Genomic DNA, 21,929 nt, shown 5'->3' with positions numbered 1-21,929 from the left:
AATGTGGAGAAATCAAGTAGCAAATGCTCATATTTGAAGCAGGCCCAGAAGTTATTTGAATGTTCTTGGAAAGATAATGTTTGGGAGTGCATTAATGCCTCCATGTCAAATTACCTCTCTTTGTTGAAATCTCTAGCATATTTGGGAGAAAGGATTCATAAATCCATAGAAAAGTATGGTTGGAAGGGGCCAAGAAAGCCATTGGATCCAACCCCTGCTGGTGCAGGATGCCAAGTTATACCAGCCCACTCAAATAACTGTCCAGTTTTACCTTGAATGCCCCTAGTTTGAGAGAGCCCATGACCTCTCTTGGCAAGTGGTTCTACTGTCATCTCGCCCTGAAAGTTACGAAGTTTTTCCTGGTGTCCAGCCTGAATCTGGCATGTTGAAGTTTATGTTCGCTGTTCTGTGTCCTACATTCAGGAATGAGTGAGAAGAGGTCTTTTCCTTCCTCTTTGTGACAGCCTTTGAAGTACTTATACAGTGATACCATGTCTTCTCATAGTCTCCCCTAGAGGCTAAGCATGCCCAGTTCTCTCAGCCTCTCGTCACAGGGCTTAGTTTCCAAACCCTGGATAATCTTTGTCGCCATCCACTGGATGGACACTTTCTAGTGTTTCTGCATCCTTTTAAAATCTGGGTGCTCAGAACTAAACACAGTATTCTGAGTGAGGTCTGACTATTGCAGAATAAAGGGGAACTAGTACCTCTCTTGTTCTGGAAGTGATGCTGCTTTTTGTGTGTCCCAAAATAACATTTGCCTTTTTTGTGGCTGTATTGCATTGTTGACTCAGATTAGCTTGTTGTCTACAACAACACCAAAGCCTTTTTCAGTGCTGTTGAGCCCAGTATTCCTGATCTTGTATCAATGCACTTGGTATGTGCCCACCTCCTGGTATTTTCTGAGTTAGTGCAGTCTCCATACTTGGCAAAGATTTGAATTGTATCCCATATTAGTAATCCTGGGATTTCCCTAATTAAGAAAAGGACACTTTGTACATGCTAATTTCTTTAATATGTGATACTACCGCAGTATTTCCAGCTGTGTTTGGAAACTGTAAGTGACTGGAAATAGTGAAATCTATTTTCTTCTCCTTTGAACTTTATCAATCTGGTTCTTCTGTTTCATAGTGGTATGCTGCCTAAATTTGGAGATCCAGTAATCCACAGGGGAACTGTAAAACTAATTTTCCCATAGGAACGTCTGGCAAAATAAACTTCACTTCGCATTGGAAGTGCGTTGTGGGAGTTACATAGTTGTTATCTGCTCTGGGTGTTCGTTGCTTTTCTCTTGCCTCACCCTATGACCGTAAATTGTTTTGATATTTAAAATATGTTGGAAATGTGTTTCTCCCACCTTTATCTCATTTTTTATTCTTTTTGGGAGCTGCTTGTTGTGTAGTAGAATTCAGTAACAAATAAATTTTTGATTTTGTCCCTTGTTGAGAAGCTGGAAAAATGCCAGAACATTTTTAGAAGTGAATAGGGCTGGCCTCTAATCACTTAGGAAGATATGACACTTTCAAACATGCTTTAGTATGGATGGCAAGTAAGGACACATAATTAAAACCACCTCAGTGCTTAGGATAAATGGAAAACTTTCTGTTTCCTCAGTGTAATGTTTTTTGTACTGTATTATATTGGATACATTTTGCAATAAATTGATTATACCATAAAGGAAGCTATGGCCTTGAATTTAGAACAGCTGAGTGAGGATGGCATGGATGGGACATTTTGGAGGGCTTTCATTCATAGGGCTGCCATAAATTGGAGATGACTTGAAGACATACAACAACATCATCAAAAACCTATGGAAGAACTTGCAATGGGGAGAGGTTGTAGAAGAGTTGTCACAATAAAAAGAACCATTCAAGTCCATCCAGTGTATGCTGTTATGACTGTTTTACCAACTGAGAATTTGGCTTGTTGCATATATAAGGCAGTGGTAAAGATTATGCCCTTGATTGTTGGCAGTTCCCCAGAGCTGAGCTCTTAGGGCTTTTAACACACTTTTGCACTTGCTGTGGTATATTATTGATCCTTTAGGAAATATTTAGTCTGAGCAATAGCAAACACCATTTGTCCATCTCTAGCAAGCTGAAGGAGTTGGGTAGAGACCTGTTCTCCCCTACAGAAAAGGGCAGGACGTGCTCCAATGGAGCCAAGCTCAAGGAACCAAGATTCAATTTGGATGCCAGGAAGTACTTTCTGACAATTAGGACCCCGAGGGTATTGAATGGGCTTCCATGGGAGGTGGTTGAGGCCCCATCGGTGAGGGTGTTCAAGGATAGACTAGACATGCACATGGTAGGTACGTTTTGAGTGGAGCTGGCTAGATCCGGGGGTCAGACTAGATGGCCTGGGAGACCCCTTCTGAATCGCTCTGTTTCTATGTTTCTGACTATATCAGAGCTTTGCTTTTAGGGCTGCCCCATATGACTGCTGCTTTAACAAAGGTTTTTGCCTTGACACCCACAGCCACTAAAGTGGATGAACTTCACTAAGAATATACTGTCCTTTTATAGACACCGTGTATCTCTTCGGTGCAGTTTTGTCAAACATTTCTCTAATGGTGAACTCTGATCTAACTGTCTTCTGAAAGCAAACATGCTGACAGATGCACTAACATGCTTAATGGCTTCAGAAGTCTAAAACTTCAGAAAATCATTTTTTAAAAAGCAAAGAGGTGGCAGGCCCTCCTGTCCCCATAACTCAATGTAGCTTAAGCGTGGTCAGGTGACATGTTTTGGAAAATTGGAAAAGAAAAATGAGAGGGGCAGGGTGTATGGTTGGCTGGAACCCTAAAAAAGCACTCTTTGTTGCATGTTGGGAGCTATAATGTGACAATATTTATTTTGTCACCAAGAGAGACAAAGATTTATCCTACATGTAAAAATAAATGATTATATCCATTTTATAGATTCTATGACCTGAATAGGTAAGTGATAAACCTGATGTGCAAAATCTGTTTTGCTCCTATTCTTGCTCTTTCACTTTTTGCTAGCACATTAATCTATTTAGCATGATCTGGAAGATGTGTGTGTACATGCAGTGTGCTCCAGATTTTGCATATGCACTCACCCCTTTCCCTAGCTCCTGTATTTACTTAAAACAAATTGATTCCGTCCTCAAATAATTTGCCCACCATTTTCAAAATAATTTGCAGGCAAGAACAATTTTTCCTTTTGCAAAACTACAGTTCCCAGGTTTGAGTCCTAATGTCAAGTAGAAGTTGATGGGAACAAAGCTAGCAGTAACTGACTAATCTTGGGGTTGTGGAGGACAGCTTAATGAACATTTTGACCTAAGACAAAACATTCAGAATAAATCTGCCAAGATCATACTGCCCTTATATAAATCTGATATGATGATACTTAGAATATGGTAGACAGTTCCAGCCATTGCACCTAAAAAGGGATATTGTGGAGTTGGAAAAGTACAGAGAAGGTTAATGAAAATGATCATGGAGGTTGGAGCAATTCCCCTGAGGTAGCTGGGCTTAGAAAAAAGTTGAGTAAGGGAAAGCATGATAGTAGTGCAGGGTGTGGTGAAAGTAAATAGGGTGGCTTTTCCTTTTCCCCCCTTAATAGTAGAAGCTGAGGCCATCCCATGAAGCTCATTGGTGGGAGATTCAGGGCAGATGTTCTTCACACAGTGACAAAGTGTGCAGACAGGACCTGCAGAGCCATGCCTGCAATCCTGCTCCCAGCTCCTCTGTCCATCCATTTGCATGTCTGTCAGAAGCAGGAATGTTTTCATGCATAGACCTCCACACACAGAGACTTCCCTGAGTTCTGGAACCTGAATCATGAAGGGATTCAGTACAGTCTACATGCAAATAAGCCATGTGAGCAAGACTACAGATGTCGACACATTTTAGTGCTTTATTTATTTCTGCCCATCCCTTAATATGCTAACTTCTGATATCACAAAGGGGATCGTGTCTGCAGGCTAGAAAACAGTAGTAAGGCTGCTTTCCATTTTTCTGGTAAGGGCAGAGACATACTTGGGAGCATTGCATGCATGTGAAGGCTGCATATTCTTCCTTCTATGCAATACAATCTAGGACTAGAAGAGTGGAGGAAGATATTGTTCATTATTTTTGACAGATCAAAGGAATCCTCCAACAACATTAATATTATTATTATATTAATAGATACTATATTAATACCGCCACTTCCATTTCTGGTCAAGCACTGAGATTACTTTGCAATAACTGAAGGATAGGAGGGTACTTTTCAGTAAAACCAGAACAGAAAGTGCAATTTGTCATAGAATAGTAGAGTTGGAAGGGTCCATGAAAGCCATTGGGTCCAGCCCTCCCCTCCGCTGTTGCAGGACACCAATATCCCACTCAGATGGCTTTCCAGTTTTGCCCTGAATGTCTCTAGTGTGGGAGAGACCACCACCTCTCTAGGCAGCTGGTTCCACTGTTGTATTGTCCTGACAGTGAGGAAGCTTTTCCTGATATCTATGATGATTCTGGGTTGTTGCAACTTGGATTGATTATTCCATGTCCTACACACTGGTATCAGCGAGAACAGATCTTGACCTTCCTCTTTGTGACAGTCTTTGAGGTACTTATAGAGGGTTATCATGTCCCCCCCCCCCCCAGTCTTCTCTTCCCAAGGTTGAACATGCCCAGTTCACTCAGTCTCTCTTCATAGGGCAGTGTTTCCAAACAGAGGCTCATTTTTGGTGCCCACACCTGGTCACAGTATTCCAGATGAGGTCTGACTAGTGAGGAGTATAGGGAACTACTACTTCTTGTGATTTGGAAGTAATATTCGATTGATGCATCCCAAAATAGCATTTGCCCTTTTGGTGGCTGTATTGCATTATTGGCTCATATTTAGCCTATTATCCACAATTACTCCAAGGTCTTTTTTTCTGTTTCAGTTCTGTTGAGCCACATATTTGGCATCTTGTAGTGATGCATTTGATTTCTTTTTCCTAGGTGGAGGACTTGGCACCTGTCCCTATCGAATCTAATTTGTTGCTTTCAGGTCAGCATTCAAGTTTATCAAATTTTCTGTATTCTACGCGTAGGATGTTCACTGTTCCATCCAGTTTTGGATCATCTGCACATCTGATTATCTTTCCTTATACCTCCTCATCTAAATCATTAATAAAGATGTTGAAGAGCACTGGGACCAGAACTGAGCAGTACCCCACTAGTTACTTCCATCCAGTTTTAGAAGGCGCTGTTGATAAGCATTCTTAGCAGCCAGTTTGGGAACCACCTAATAGTTTTTCCATCTAGTACACTATTTGCTAATTTGCTTATTAGAATGTTGTGGGGCACTATGTCAAAAGCTTTGCTAAAGTTGAAGTAGATGATGGCCACAGTGTTCCCTCTGTCCATTTGGGAGGTTTCCCAGTCAAAAAATGAGATGAAATAAGTCTGACAGGAATGATTTTTGTTAAATCCATGTTTGCTTCTATTAATCACAGCATTTTCTTCAAGATGCATGTAGACTGATTTTATAAATAATTTTCACAGAAATTTCCAAGGATTGATGTCAAATTAATTATTCTGTCCCTCAGAGGCAAGCCTGCAATTCTGCAGACATGGACATTAGTATTACAGATGAAACAAAAACGGGGGCAGTGACGACAACTGAGGAGCAGGTACTCCGGATCCAGAAGGATCTGGATAGACTATGGAAGTGGGCAGGGGACAACAGGATGGCATTCATTGTGGATAAGTGCAAGGTCTTGCACTTGGGGCATAGGTATGGGTATCATAAGTACAGGTTAGGTGACAAGTGACTGAAGAGCATTCCTTGTGAAAGGGACCTCAGGGTACTGGTTGACTGCAGGCTAAACATGAGTCAGCAGTGTGATATGGTGGCCAAGAGGGCGAACACTACCCTTGGTTGCATAGCCAGAAGTGTGGCTTCTAGATCGAGAGAGGTATTACTACCGCTCTATGACTCCGGTGCGCCTGCAACTGGAATATTGTGTTCAGTTTTGGGCCCCTCATTACAGAAAGGATATAGCCAGGATGGAGTCAGTGCAGCGTAGGGCCACAAGGTTGGTGGCCAGTTTGCAGGGGATGCCGTATGAGGCGAGACTGAGGGAACTGGGTCTCTTCAGCCTGGAGAAGAGGAGACTCAGAGGGGATATGTTGGCGACATACAGGTATGTGAGGGGATGTCACACGGAGATGGGTAGAGACCTGTTCTCCCCTGCAGAGGAAGGCAGGATGCGCTCCAATGGAGCAAAGCTCAGGGAACTAAGGTTCCATTTAGATGCCAGGAACCACTTCCTGACAGCCAGGACCCCGAGGGTGTAGAATGGGCTTCCATGAGAGGTCGTTGAGGCCCCATCAGTGAGGGTGTTCAAAGATAGGCTGGACGTGCACATGGTGGGCATGTCGTGAGCGGAGCCAGCTGGAGACGGGGGTCAGCCTAGATGGCCCGGGAGGCCCCTTCTGACTCACTCTGTTTCTATGTTTCTATGTAACTTCAAGGGTCCTTTTCACCACAGATGTAATTTGACTGAATTAATTTGATTCTGCTTCAAAATGGCTTTATTTTGGCACTGAAATTTGCAACACTGATCTACAAAGGGAGGGCATTATCCTACTTTTTATTTATACTATATTTTATTTATGAGTCAGCAGTGTGACGCGGTTGTCAAGAGGGCGAATACCACTTTTGGTTGCATAGTCAGAAGTGTGTCTTCTAGATTGAAAGAGGTTTAACTGCCACTCTATATGACATATAGTGTTCAATTCTGGGCCCCTCATTACAAGGGGGATATAGCAAGGTTAGAATCTGTGCAGTGAAGGGCCACTAGGATGGTGGCCTGTTTGCCATATGAGGAGAGACTGAAGGAACTGGGTCTTTTCAGCCTTGAGAAGAGGAGACTCAGAGGGGAGCTGTTAGCAATATATAGGTATGTGAGAGGGTGTTATGTGGAGGTGGTTTGTGACCCTTTTTCCCCTGCAGTGGAGGGCAGGATACATTCCAATAGAGCAAAGCTCAGGGAACCAAGATTCAAGGTGCATGCCAGGAAGTATTTCCTGATGATTAGGACCCCTAGGTATTTAATGGGCTTCCATGGGAGGTGGTTGAGGCTCCATTGATGAGGGTGTTCAAGGATAGACTGGACATGCACATGGTAGGCATGTCATGAGTGGAGCCGGCTGCAGCTGGGGGTCAGACTAGATGGTCTGGGAGACCCTTTCTGACTCGCTCAGTTTCTATGTTTCTGACTTGTGATATAAGTCTAGTTAATATAGTTTTGCCAGATTTGGCATACATTAGAGATACTTTGGTTATTGGGCATTATAGAAATGTAACAAATAAATATAAATAAAAGGAATAGAATAGAATAGAAGACCCAGTTAATCAGTTTTGGGAAATAGGAATGAATACTCAAGTGGAATTTGTTCATCAGAATAAGAACGGACTTGTCTTAGAACCCTCAAGGGTTAATGGTTTTAGTAAAGACCAGTTAATATTTTGGAGGATTAATTGCATAAATACAGACTTTGTTCCAATGGTTAACTTCCAAATATTTATAAAATTTTATGTTAGGTGACAGTGTTTATGTGGATAACCCATGGAGATTACTAACAGATGGGACAAAGAGATCACTAACAAAAAACATGTGTCAAGTCTAAAGGAATTGCAGTGGCGTGATACATTTTTGTGTTTTTGTATGTGTCAAACTTAGAAATATTTGTGTGCATGTGATGTTTTATAAAATGCATTAAGGTGTCATAATATCTTGAAAAACTATGTAGTGTTGTCTGATTTTAGAAGTGTAGTTTTTGAGCATACTTATTAAAGATAATAGTTGGCAGAGAAATACCACTTAGAACCAAGAATGTTTTTCTTCAAATAAGAATAAGCAGTGCAATTCTATGGCTGCTAGACAAAATCTGGATAGCCATAGCATATTTCAGAGGCCTAGCTATGCACTTTGAAAAGTGTTTTGACCTTGTAGCTTGCTCTCTGAGCTTGGAGACCTCTCTCTGCTTTCTTAACCAGTGCAGCAAGAGCGAGGATCCTTGTGCAACCTGGGAAGTACTTCAGCTCTCTTGACTGCAGCAACACTTACTGTATTTTTCGCTCTATAAGACATGCCTGACCATAAGACACACCTAGTTTTTAGAGGAAGAAAACAAGAAAAAAATATTCTGAATCAAATGGGCACATAATCACAGGCACATTCCCCATCACTTCCCCATGTGCTGCACATCTGACAGACTTACTGCACACACATATTCGCTGTATAAGACGCACAGACATTTCCCCTTACTTTTGAGGGGGGAAAAAGTGTGTCTTACAGAGCGAAAAATACGGTAGTTGGCTGAACTTAGCTATCTAAACGTTTTGCAGAGTGGAGGAGCACAGAGCCGACCTTTATTTCTGCGCTTCCTTTACCCTGCGTTGGATGCCCATAATCTCACAGTTCAATGGATATGAGCTTCTGGATTGGGTTGCACCTTAAACCTGCCCATTTCAGCTGTCAGTATACTACATTATCATTTCAGGTGTTACCTAATAAAGATAGATGCTCAATACACTTAATATTTTCCCTTCCATTTCATGTCTTTTGATAACGAAGGATAGTGAAAGGAGCCTCAGTATAATCATGATACTTCTTATGGTGTAGTTCGAACTATATGCAGCAACCATAGCTGGAATTGTATATGATTTTGGTTCCTCAACAAAATAAAATGTAACCAAATGAGATGTGTAGAGATAAGCTAAATTCTCATATGCACATAAGTTTAAGCATGTTTTGGTAGAAACCCCCCCACAGCTCCCAGCATTCCCTAGCCAGCCCAGCTTATTCCCTAGCCAGCCCAGCTCCCATATTCTTGGTTCATTTGCTAGCACTTGTACTAGCAAAGATTTGTCCTTTTAAATAATTGAAGATGGCCACATTTGGAGTTTAGATATTGATGTGCTATGTATATAGATCCTAAATAATCCATGATAATCATTTCTGACAACCTTGACTCCTTTCAGGAAAAAAAGGAGAGCCTATTTTTCATTTATAGCTAAAGCTGCATTCTTATGAAAAAAAGGAAATTTTCAGTCTTTCTGTGTTGTCTCTTAAACACAAATTGTGAGAACCTCAAAAGATAGTAGCTTTGTTGGAAGACATGATGAAGTGGATGGTTGACTTCCAATAATTATCCCTTAATAGTTCTTACACTGTCTTTAGTCTTGGATATTGGCTTTATTAATATTCTTAGATATCTTTCTAGTTGATTGCTTTCATCTATAAAAGTTAGACTGATGGGCACAAGGGATGGGTTCCTCCTAGTAGTGCCCTCTCTCCTGGCTTGGAGAGCTCTGTTCTGTCAGATCCCCTTATTAGAGGCTTTCAAGTGTGCTCTAAGGAATCACCTGTTTATGTTGCCTTAAAATCATGCTAGTCCTCTTAGTTCTGTTCAGTGTCAGTTTTATATATAGTACAATTTGTTTTAAGTATTATTTTTGATCTTCTGGTTTTATCAAGTTTTGTGGTCTAAATTCTGTGGTATGTCAGCTTGAGAGAGTTTTCTATAAAGGATGGTTTATGCGTCTTTTAAGAAATTAAAAATCCCATTCGGTAATATTTGGATCCAGGTGTAGACTTAACAGCTTTTCTTACTTCTACTCTAGTTAATTATCCCTGTGGGGCTTGGAATGTCTCTTCTGAAAATTAGTTCTGAAAGTATGTATTGTTAGTGTAACATGGGAACCGATTATATCAGGAACATCAGTTCTGCTGCATTTCTTGAGACTGCAGAAATTCTCTGGACATGTATTAATAATTTACAATCTTGGAGAGTTAATCTAATAAATAGGTGATATTGTTGAGTATATCAAGCATGCTCTTTATGACTGAAAACCAAGGTGGGTAAAAATCAGGTTTTTTAATGGATTTTTATTTAAATCAGATTTTTTATAAATAAAATACTTTCTGAGAAAAAAAATCTAAAGACAGTTTTCTGTTTAAGATGCATTATAGTTCAAAGGTTTTTCATCATGAAATAAGGATTAGTTTTTAATTATAACCTTTTTTGGTAAGCATTAATCCAAACACAATCATATACTCTTCCAAAGGTTTCTCTAAGATTATGGGACAATTTTTATGTCTAGAAAATATTATTACAGATGCTTGGTTTTGTGAATTTGTTTTCTGCAGAGATCACGTGCCTCTTTTTCACAGCAAAAATGTTATACAATAAACATACAAAGTTGAGAAAAAGACTTTAATCCCATTGTTCCTTTGAAAATCTCTGGACACATAACCATCCCCTTACCTCTTTAAAAAAAATCAAGGAATAGAAAATTGTTCTGAATGGAATAGATCTGCACAAGAAGCTAAACTTAAGGAGGGAGGGGCAAGCAGTAAAAACAAAAATGGAACCTTTTGAGCAGAATACTCCACAAGTCTTTGGATCTTTTTGTGTATAGCCTAAGATGTCTCATGTTATTTTTCCCTGACCAGGACAGAAGTGTGCATGATATATGCATGTGCAAAATAAAGAAAAGCAGGGAATTACATTGCTGCTGGTTGTTTGTACTCTTTCTTCTTTTTAAAGACAAGCCTTCATCTGGCAGCAAGGTAGCTACAGCAGCTTACACATACATGCACATGCACACATAAACAAAATAGCTACCTGACCCACTAACCAGATCTTCCTGGGCCATCTTTCTGCTTATTAACAGTTGCATTGACCAGTTCCCTTCTTTGTGTCGCAGCACAATACCTTTGCAATATCTAAAACAAACTTGTGAAACAGAGTTTGAGTGAAGTAGTTGAAGATGGTTCACTATCGTAAGAAAGGGAATAGAAAAATGGCTAATGGCTAAGAGCTTTGGAAAATTTGAGAGTTGTAAAATCTTACTGATAAGTGATCACTTGAGGAATGTATGCTTTACTCCAAATATTTATGTTTCAAAGGCTGTGAGGGCTAAGGAACTTTCTAGAACTTTCACTTGGAAGATCATTTTACTGTGTATCATTCATTTTTATTTATTTATTTATATCCTACCTTTTTCCTACAAAGGGCTCAAGGCAGCTTACATCATTCTCCTCCTCCATCTTATCCCCACAACAACAACCCTGTGAGGTAGGCTGGGCTGAGAGTCTGTGACTGGCCCAAAGTCACCCAGTTGGCTCCATGGCAGAGCGGGGACTCAAGCCCAGGTCGCCTGAGTCCCAGTCCCAGGCTCTTAACCACTGCACCACACTGGCTTTGTTGTGATTTATTAAATCAATAGCTTTTTAGCTAAGTTTTGAACTCTTTGCTGCCGGATGTGTTATCTTTGTGTATAGATGAATCCAGCTCTTGGTAAAAAGTACCTTGTACCTTGTGAGTCATGAGAAATCTTTAAACACCTGCCAGTTAGAAATGGAGTTTAGGAAATGCAGGTGTTACTCAATGGTAAATTCAGTTGTAGCTTCAGTTAGTCTGCTGCAATTGTATGGTACAGTATGGGCAGCATTTAAGAGCAAGTGACAAGGGAAGTTGTGTTGCTTATAACTCTGCACATTTCCATTGCATCTTGGTATTGGCTCACCCAGAGTTTAGGAGCAAAGAGTGAAGTTATATCTTCAGGGGAAAGCCATTTGCTTTGGTCTTCTTGCTTTGGACACTAAGTCTGCTTGAGCCCACCACTGCCTAGTGAGGTTTGGGAGGTGTCTGAGAAAGTAGGTCTTTTTAGTAATGGCCTTTCATTTGTGGGATACCTTCCCCATAGTGAGTCATGTGGCATCTACTTTAATATCTTTCTGATATCTGCCTTTATGAGGCCTTATAAATTATGTTGTTAGTCTTTACATATGTATCTTATATTTTATGGAATTGCATGTATTTTAATTTCTGTAAGCCATCTGGAGAACTACGGGTATAGTACGGCCTATAAATTGTACATGCAACACAGGACCAAGCAACCATTTCACATGTAGGGACAACAGGCATTTCTGTTGCAGCCTTGTTAGGGTGGATTTTTGTGGCAGAAAATCAGGAATTTTGAGCTCAATACCTGAACCTATCTGATTACCTGATCCAAAAGGATCTACACAGACTATGGACTTAGGCAGGAGACAACAGGATGGCATTCAGTGTGGATAAGTGCAAGTCCTGGAGCATAGGAATGGGTGTCATGTTAGGGGACAAGTGACTGGAGAGCAGCACTTCTGAAAGGGACCTCTGGGTGCTGGTTGACTGCAGGCTAAACATGAGTCAGCAGTGTGATGTGGTGGTCAAGAGGGCGAACGCCACCCTTGGTTGCATAGCCAGAAGCGTGGCTTCTAGATCAAGAGAGGTATTACTGCCACTCTATACGACAAGAGTGTGCCTGCAGCTGGAGTATTGTGTTCAATTCTGGTCCCCTCATTACAGGAAGGCTATAGCCAGGTTACAGTCAGTGTGGCACAGGGCCACAAGGATGGTGGCCAGATTGCAGGGAATGCCGTATAAGGCAAGACTGAGGGAACTGGCCCTATTCAGCCTGAAGAAGGGGAGACTCTGAGGGGATCTGTTGGCGACATATAGGTATATGAGGGGGTGTCACACAGAGGTGGGTAGACACCTAATCTCTCCTGCAGAGGAGGACAGGACGCACTCCAGTGGATCAAAGCTCAGGGAAACAAGGTTCAATGTGTATGCCAGGAAGTACTTCCTGACAGTTAGAACCCCAAGGGTATGGAATGGGCTTCCACAGGAGGTGGTTGAGGCCCCATTGGAGAGGGTGTTCAAGGATAGGCTAGACATGCATACGGTGGGCATGTTGTGAGCGGAACCAGCTAAAGCCAAGGGTCAGACTGGATTGCCTAAGAGGCCCCTTCTGACTCGCTGTGTTTCTATGTTTCTATAAACTGCTGAAATAGGAGAATGAAAAACAAAATAAACAAGAAAAAGGCCCATCTATATACAAGACCCATGTCTTGTCTTGTATATAGAATTGTATGAGATAGGTTTGGAGGATAGCTTCTTCCCACCGTAAAGTGATGATGATGATGATTTTTGCAGTCATCTCAATGGTGAGATCCCTATGAAGAACAGCTTTATGACTGGATACAACATGATTGTTCTCTCCTGATAAAAGCTGAGTATCCAATTAGGTGGTGGATGGCGATGCCAAATGGTGTAGCATGCAAACTTTGTCCATGATGGTCTCCATTAATCGTCAGAGTCACCCTATGGGAATAAAGGAATTGGTACAAACTGGGCTATAATATGAGTGGCTCTAACTCAAGCTTTTGTAATAAGTAGGATTTTTCAAAGTGAGTTGGCAAATGTGCTGCTAATTCTGGTACAATTGGAAGAAGAAAGATTTGTTTAAAACTAGCTTTGAGGTGTGGCTAATTCAGTCTAAGAATAACTGGTACTGAAGTCCACACATGAACAACAGATTTTGCTTAATGAGTACTGTGGCATTCTATGGCTGCCCAGTGTTGTGTTGCCTATAGTGAGAAACATAAGGCACAAAAAGCTCTTATGCATCTTACTGTAAATGGACTGGTGGCCTGAACTGGATGAAGTTGGATGAAGGGCCAACTATGTCAAAGCTTCAGAAATGAACATCATACAATATAACATTCACTGAGCATCGCTCAATTTGGTGTTCTTAGGACTATTTGGTGGCTTAGGAAATGAGTTATTCAAAGAGAGCACCTTCCTTAAAACCTGGAATTCTTAGAGTTGCTCACCGGTATGCTGTTTTGCCTTGTGGTTTTTCGTTATCAAGTGGCATTTAAATTTACTGATAATGCAATAATTTCTGTTCAAAAGTAAGTGTTGTTATATTCAGTGGGACTTAACTCCTGCACAAGTAAGTATAGGACTTGAGCCTTGAAGATAGATAGAGCCTCTTATGATGTTGTATGTGTCAAAATACTCCGATGGCTGAACATCAGGATATCAAATTCATTTTCTAGCCTTCCTTTTAAAATTTTACAGCTGATCTCATTTTATGTCCTAGAACAATTGTCAGTCTAACCATTCTTGCATTGAGCCTCCGTAAGTTATTTTTTCTGTGGGTGTATTTATAAAATGTCAAACATTGGGCCTCTCTCAGAAAACTTGTTTTGGTCTGAAATAAAGTTTAATAATGAACTAGCTTCAAAAACTGTACAATGCACATTATGGGATTTTTGTTTCTCTTCGAGTAAAGTTGACTTCCTCAATTGGGTGTCTCCCCCAGATGTTTTGGACTTTAACTCCCATCATCTTCAGTCAACATGGTCAGTAGCTAGGAATGCTGTAGTTTTAGTTGAAACCAGCTCAAGGGTGTTATGTTAGAGCATGCTGGTGTAAGTTGCAAGCAGAATTAAGAAATGAGACTTCAATAGATTCTTTCTCGATAAGTTAAATATTAACTTCCAGCACCAATACGCATAAATAACTATTCTTTTGGGGTGATGGTGGGCTGTAGTTACCTGTATTGGCAGATGGGGAGCTCAAGTAGAAATATGGGAAAACAGAATTAATAAAATATCTAGGAAGTATAACACTCCTATCAAGGAGTGTATTTTCTTTAAAGATTCTACTTATTGTTAATAGGGGACCATGTTTTATATTTGCACCCAAGGATGTGAGAATCAGGGAATCATTTAACAGGGCAGTCCTACACATACATGAATTAGTCTCACTGAGTTCAGTTGGGCTTAGTTCCAGGAAAGTAGGTAACCATAGGAGAGGGAGAAGCAACTGGATGGTAGCAGAAGAGTGGATATAATTTTAGTCTGGGAATTTTGTTTGCCTTAACAGGAAGAGTAATTCCAGTACAATATTAAAAAATTGTGAAATGCATTTCCTCATGAAAGAGAAGAGTATAGACTACCTTATTAAAAACAGGATATCTCTTAATAGCCAGGTTTAAATACACAAATCTTTCCCAATTTCTTCTTCCTTGTGCAAATAAATACAGAAGAATATGTGTATGAACCATGAAGACTTGTAGCATGATCAAATCAAAGTCAATTAAATGCTTATGTCCTGTTGATTCTAGGAGGCGGCAGGGGGAGATAATAAAGCATGTGTTGCGTGACTAGAGCCTTGATGCTAGTTGAAACATGAGAACAGTTATAGTTGAAACATTGGAGCCTTCCATGTACTCAGGAGAGTTTTGGCTATTGGGCAGTAAAGAAATAGTTTTTTAAAAAAATGAACCCGGCTCTCTTGAAGATGTGTAGTGGCTCAGGAAAAATTTCTGACACTAAGTTATTTAAACAACAGCATTCTCAAAATGGCTTTCTCCTGCCCTAATCATGTTGCTTAAATGAAGAACTCTTGAGAAAACTAGTACCGTGTTTCCCCAAAAATAAGACCTATCCTGAAAATAAGACCTAGTACTATTTTTGGTACTTGCTAAAATATAAGGCCTACCCAGAAAATAAGACCTAGCTGTGTTTATTCCCAGGGCCAGTAGGGAACATAAAGAGCCTTTTTAAACTTTATTTTTTAACTTAACTTTAACTTAATGCACTGTGTGGAGGAAACATGGTTATGCGGCTCTGCTCCCTCCGCTCCCTGCAGTACAGGCAGTACTGTGTTAAATAGGCCAATGGCCTGACTTGGCATCATATCTCCCATATACATAAGATTGTTCCTTGGCTGCCGGAATGGATGTTAGGGAATACCCAGGGGAAGCCTTACCCGGTGGACATGAGCTCTAAGGAGAACGGCAAGAGATTTTTTTTGCTTAGGGAACTAGCAGAAGCCTAGAATGGAACAATTGGTGTGTGACAGGTCACAACAACATCTCCAGTTGGTGTATTTCCTTGGAAAGGAAAGTGTCTCTGGCAGTCCCTAAACACAGTAGTAATAAGAGTTTTGTTACTAGAGCATGAGTGTGAACTCCCACAAGCTCTGCTTGACTGACAAGACTGTCCAAGCCAAGGAGCACAGCTGCCCATAACAACACACGTGTACTGGATCTGCACAGAATGTTTCCAGAGGCAAGGAGTAAGTGAACTTAAGGGAAAATAGTTCTTATTATGGAGGTGGTATGAGAAAATGGGTGTGCATGAGCAAGGAAAAATGGTGTTGGCAGTTTTTTCTTTCTTAAGAGAGAGGGAACAGGGCTTGACTGTGCAGAATGTGCAATTCAGAACAATGTTAAATAAAAACCCCTGGAAACTCACCTTAAAGGGAAAAGGAATCCAAGAGGGATGGGACATCTTTAAAAAGGAACAACAACTAGTTCCAACAAAAAAAGTGCGAAAGACAGCAGAGGAAGCCCTCATGGCTCCACAAGAAAGACAACTTAAAAGAAAAAAAGGACATGTATAGGGAGTGGATGGGAGGCCAGGCCACAAAAGAATAGTATAAACAGACACAAAGACTTGCAGGGATGGCGACAGGAAGCCTAAAGTGGGTATAAACTGAGGCTAGCAAGAGTTGTAAAAACAACAAAAAAGCATTCTTCAGTTATGTCCAAAACAAAAGACACCTGAAAGAGAGGGGAGTTAAAAAAACTCAACATGGACAGATAAAAGGTAACAGATGACATGGACAGACAGAGGTGCATAACTCCTACTTTGGCTCTATCTTCTCCCACAAGAGAAAATATGACCAACATATGAAAGAGGAAGCACAGAATGAAAAGGCAGGATGGCAGGCTAACAACAAATGGTCAAGGAGCACCTTGATGAGCTTAACTCACTCAAGTCTCATTCAAGGACCTGATGAGCTCCTAGTAATAAATGAACTGGCAAAAGAACTCTCTGAACCACTGTCTATTATCTTTGAGAAATCTTGGCAAACAGGAGAAGAACTGATATTGACCCCATCTTCAAGAAAGGGAAAAAAGATGAATGGGAGAATTAGAGACCAGCGAGTCTAACATCCATCTCTGGGAAAGTACAAATTATTAAAAAATCAGTTTGCAAGGGCCTTGAAGAAAATGCAGAAAAGCCAACATGGGTTCTTACAATTAGGTTAGTTTGGCATGCTTTATACTAATATTTTTGACTGGGTAACTGTTGTGAGGTGCAGTTTTGCAAAGTAAGCATGCTATTGCTGAGTTTGTTTTCACAAGGCTTTATTGGTAAAGCACTCTGGGACGTGTTGAGCCCTTTCTAACACCCCCCCCCACTTATTTATACCCCTTTCCCGTTGCCCTCCCATGTGAAACTTTGCCCTCCCATGTTCTTCTAATTTCTCAGTTAATGGAATTTCCCACCTATGCTGTCTCCTAGCAACCAGCATCCTCAAGGGGTGGGACCTCTATGTCAGACAGACTTCTTAATTCCTGCTGTGAGATCTACACAGCCCCTAATTCCTCCTCTGGTTCTGTTATTGGTAGACCGGGGGTCTTGTCAGCCCCACCTGTTAACTGCACCTCCAGTTGTGCTTTTTCCCCATTCCCACAGGGCAGTTGGCCATCATCCCCATTGGCCTGGACTAACAACTCTTCTTGCTCCCTGGACATTCCCTGATCTTGATCTGGTACTGGAACTTGCTGAGATTTTACAACAATTTTGTCTTCACAATCTGAGCTTGAATTCCCATCAAAGCCCTAGACTGTGCATTTGTGTTCTGGCACCTGCCCCAGTGCCTGTGCACAACAGTAACCTCTCAAACTGACAGCAGAAATACTGTGGGCACAATTTACCTAGAAGCTAACAAAAAAATAAAAAGGTGCCCTGCAATATCTTGATAAACTAGCAGAAAGTTGGCTTGAGCGAACTATACCAGGTGGATCCACAGTTGACTACAAAACCTTTCACAAAGAGTGCTCATCAATGATACTTCCTCAAGTTGGAGAAAGGTAATTTATGGGGCTCAGACACAAATTCCTTACAACATCTTTATTAATGATCTAAATGAGGAGGTCCAAGGAATGAGAATAAAATTTACAGAAGACACAAAACTGGGTAGAATAGCTAACACCGTGGAAGACAAAAAGATCCAGGGTGACCTAGACAAGCAGAACACTGGATAGAAAGCAACAGAATGAAATTCACTAGGACAAATGCCTAGTTCTCCACCTAGGGGAAAAAACCCCAAAAGCATCGATACAGGATGGGGAATACTTGGCTCAACAGCACTGAAAAAGAACAAGACCTTGGAGTTGTTGTAGATAGCAAGCTAAATATGAGCCTGCAATGCAGTGCAGCTGTAAAAAGGGCAAATGCTATTTTGGGATGCCTAAACAGAAGTATCACTTCTGGAATGAGAGGTACTAGTTCCCTTCTACTCTGCAATAGTCAGACCTCAGCTAGAATTCTGTGTCCAGTTCTGGCTACCCAAGTTTTTAATAGATGTAGAAATACTAGAAAAGATTCAGAGAAGGGCAACAAACATAATCCAGTGTCTGGAAACCAAGCCCTTCAATGAGAGAATGAGAGAGCGGACATGCTCAACCTCAAGAAAAGAAGACTGAGAGGATATGATATCACTCTATTTTATTTATTTATTTATTTAGAACATTTCTATGCCACCCTATTCGCAAAAAGCTTTTTACTATCACAGTAAAAGATGAGCCTTTTAGAGACCGAGTGCCCAAACTACAACCCAAAACCCACTTATTTATCGCAAAGTGCCAATGCTGCAATAAAACCTGAAAACTGAGGTTTTGGTTTAGAAAAAAGCAACTAAATATGATGCTGCAGATTCAAATATGCCAGGGGGACAGTGCAACATTAAAAGAATCTCAGTCTCTTAATTAGAACATCTCTTTGCTAAATCTTAGATATTACATTTCAATTTTTCATAAAAAAACCTCAAAGCTAAAAATCTTGTGTTAATAAAAAAGAATGTATTAAAACTCACATCCAGTCCAAGCAAATACACACACAGAGTGCTTTTTTTGTAAGAAAAAAGGTACTGGAACTCATGAAATTATTTACCTTTTGCACGTAGTCAATCACTGTACACACACCCACATACGTCAGTTGTGTAACGAAACATAATGGTTGCCACCCGCAGTAAACACTCAGCACGCGACTACATGACCAATCACAAGCTGAGCAGTGCCATCACAACCAGCGCGGACGAAGTATGCATGCGTCGGATTCAACACACAAGTGGTCCGCATGCATCGTTTTAATGATTTTGCCACTGACCTGCTACGCTCGACAGGGCGATTCAAATCCACGTGGACCAAATATCAAATTTTCAAAAGTTACTTTTAAAACTTGGAAGATCTGTTGAAAAAAGGTGCCGGAACTCTGTTCCGGTGCGTTCTATGACAAAAAAAGCATATCCTTGGCAGTGTACTGACTGGCCATGTGAAAGCTTGGATGAGTTACGGCTAATGAGTTGCAGCTTGTGACATCATCACCTGCTGCTGCTACTCCTTTCTGGGCATGCGCATGACCCCTCTGTGTGCTGTTATCCGATGCTCGGCTGCTGGGGTGATGCTGGGGCGACTTGGCTCACATGCCGACAGAGAGGGCTCTGTGTGCCTGCTGCAGCACACATGCCATAGGTTTGCCACCACTGCTCTATCATAAAGGCTGTCACAGAGAGGAAGGAAAAGACCTCTGCTCATACATTCCTAAGTGTAGAACACAGGTCAATGAACTTAAGCTGCTGCATGCCAAATTCAGGCTAGACACCAGAAAAAACTTTCTGTCAGAGCAATACAATAGTGGAACCAGTTGCCTAGAGAGGTCACGGGCTCTCCCACACTAGAGACATTCAAGGTGAAACTGAACAATCATTTGAGTGGAATGGTGTAACTTGGCTGCTAATTGGCTCCTTCCAACCATAATATTCTATGAATCTGTGAGAGAGATTGAAATTGAGAAAGGGAGGGAGAGAACATGGGGCTTTGAGGGGAACACGGACAGTATTGTCTTCCAGGCCGGTTGAACCTTTTCCAAAATGCGATTTGTTGATTTCTATCCAGGTTTCTAAAGGATGGCTGGTTAGAAAATGATTTCAGTTCTTAAGTGCTAAAATGTGACTTTTAGGTGATCAGCTTTATATAGAACTTGGAATAACTCAAACTGCCTTTTAGACTCTCAGGTGACGAAGTACCTGGAATTGTATTGGTCCTGATGTTGACACTATTAATCTCCTCTATTTCGGATGGTGTATAGGAATGAAAACATCATTTCAGATCCATCTGATTTGTTTTCATTTCAACAATTCTTATCTTGCCATGCGATGCTAGTTTTTAATTCCTCTGTTAGCTTTGATTCTCTAGCAACACAGCACTCTCAGTTAGGAATGTCAGCTGAGCAATGTATAGGAGCTGTTGGTAATGACAGATGTGTCACAGATTTGTTTTTATGCTGTGTGGGAGTTTAGCACTCAGAAGTTAACAGGCACAAGTGGATCACACACAGGCTGTTTAAGAGTTTACATTGGGTAGCCATTCACTGCTCCAGTGGTTGGCCTGTTTAATTTTATGTTTGGTTGCGAGAAGGCCATACTTCTTGCGGTAAGAAAATAAATAGGCTTTGTTAGTAATCAACAGGAGTGCCATAATATAATTCTGTAATATATAGTTTCAAATGAAGGTATTGGGAGTTTGTACTATCACATTGCTAGATCAAAACTTCCAAAACCAAGAAAGCATTGGAACTGGTTTTTTTTTTTGCTTCCTGTTTTATGTAGTCCCTGTCTCTTACAAGCTCCGGGGCTGTGACATGTGGGACATATATTGTATATTATGGAACAGTCCAGGGCTGGATGTACCATTAGATGGAATGAAGTGGATGCCTCAGGTGGCAGATGCTGAAGGGCACTGAATGACCTGGGTTGCATGTGACCTACCCTGTGCCCCCTAAGCTACTCTGCTACCCTTGGGTATGAATGAATCATCCACTGGCTTGGTTTGCTTTTGTACATGGAGTTGAGAGGGGATGCCACCATTTCATCTTTTGCCTTGGGTCGAGGAATGTTTTGGGCTGGCCCTGGAACTCCCATGTTCTAAGAGAGAATCTTTTAGAATAAGGATAGCTTCTTAAATTAAAAATGTATATTATGCCAATTTATTGCAGTACTTGTGGGACGAGAGGGCAGGGACAGTGGTAATAGACAATTTTATTTATTTATTTATTTAAACCATTTGTATGCTGCCCAATTGTGCCACAGCACTTCTGTGCAGCTCACAACCACAAGATAAAAACACAATAAAAACCATAACACATTAAAAACAACAATAAAATACAGGGAAAAAAATACAAACCCAAGGTCTTATGGCAATTAGTTATTTTTTTTTAAAAGGAAGTTCTTTGCTTGGTGCCAAAAAGAAATTAAGGAAGGCGCCAGGTGAATCTCCTTAGGGAAAGCATTCCAGTATGGGGAGCAGCTACAGAAAAGGCCCTTCTCTTAGCGGCCATCCCCCTCACCTCCTTAAGGGATGAGGGCCCCCTGCATAGATCTCAGAGACCGGGTAGGCACATACTAGTGCTGACACTCCCTAAGATAATCAGGGCTTAAGCCAGTTAGGGCTTTTTATGTCAACACAAGCACCTTCACTTGGGCCTGGGCCACAATTGGTAATCACTGAAGATCTTTCACTATAGATGTTATATGGGCTGCTCTAGGGGGCTCCTGTTACCAGCAGAGTGCCCCTGTTCTGTACCAATTGTAATTGCTGGACTGCCTTTAAGGGCAGCCCCATGTAGAGCGCAGTAATCTATTTTGGATATTACCAGAGTATGGGTGACTGTTTTCAGGCTCTGTCTGTCCAGGTAGGGATGAAGCTGGTATATCCTCTGCAGCTGGAGGAAAGCACCCCTGGAAACCAACCTCACCTGATATTCCAGGGACAAACCCGGGTCCAGGAGCACCACCAGACTGTGGACCCTGTCCCTTAGGGGGAGTGCAACCCCATCAACAGGGCAATGCCCCTCCAACCTGTCAGATGGCAGTATAATTACTTTGGAAAATGGAGCCAAGTTTACAAAAGACAACACACAATCAGAATAAATTCACATGTTCCAAGTGAAATGCTAAGTCCTCCCTGTACTGTGCAGATCTTTTACTTTGGGATTATTCCAGC

The 21,929-nt window shown here is 41.2% G+C and overlaps 1 protein-coding gene across 5 annotated transcripts in view; it reads left to right on the top strand.

Moving 5' to 3' along the window:
* INPP5A (inositol polyphosphate-5-phosphatase A) overlaps window positions 1-21,929 on the top strand; it is a 429,997-nt gene that overhangs the window by 14,844 nt on the left and 393,224 nt on the right. Inside the window, exon 2 of one of the 5 annotated variants that reach the window (XM_044420720.1) lies at window positions 4,958-5,006. The exons of the other annotated variants lie outside the window; for them this stretch is intronic. Coding sequence (XP_044276655.1) covers window positions 4,958-5,006 — 49 coding nt within the window. The remainder of the gene's footprint in view (window positions 1-4,957; window positions 5,007-21,929) is intronic. 5 annotated transcript variants of the gene reach the window in all.

Source organism: Varanus komodoensis, unplaced genomic scaffold (assembly GCF_004798865.1).
Source record: "Varanus komodoensis strain SLA01 unplaced genomic scaffold, ASM479886v1 scaffold11, whole genome shotgun sequence".
In the NCBI taxonomy this organism is placed as follows: Eukaryota; Metazoa; Chordata; class Lepidosauria; order Squamata; family Varanidae; genus Varanus; species Varanus komodoensis.
The sequence above is the reverse complement of the archived record's forward strand: the minus strand, read 5'-3'. Positions and strand labels throughout refer to the sequence as shown.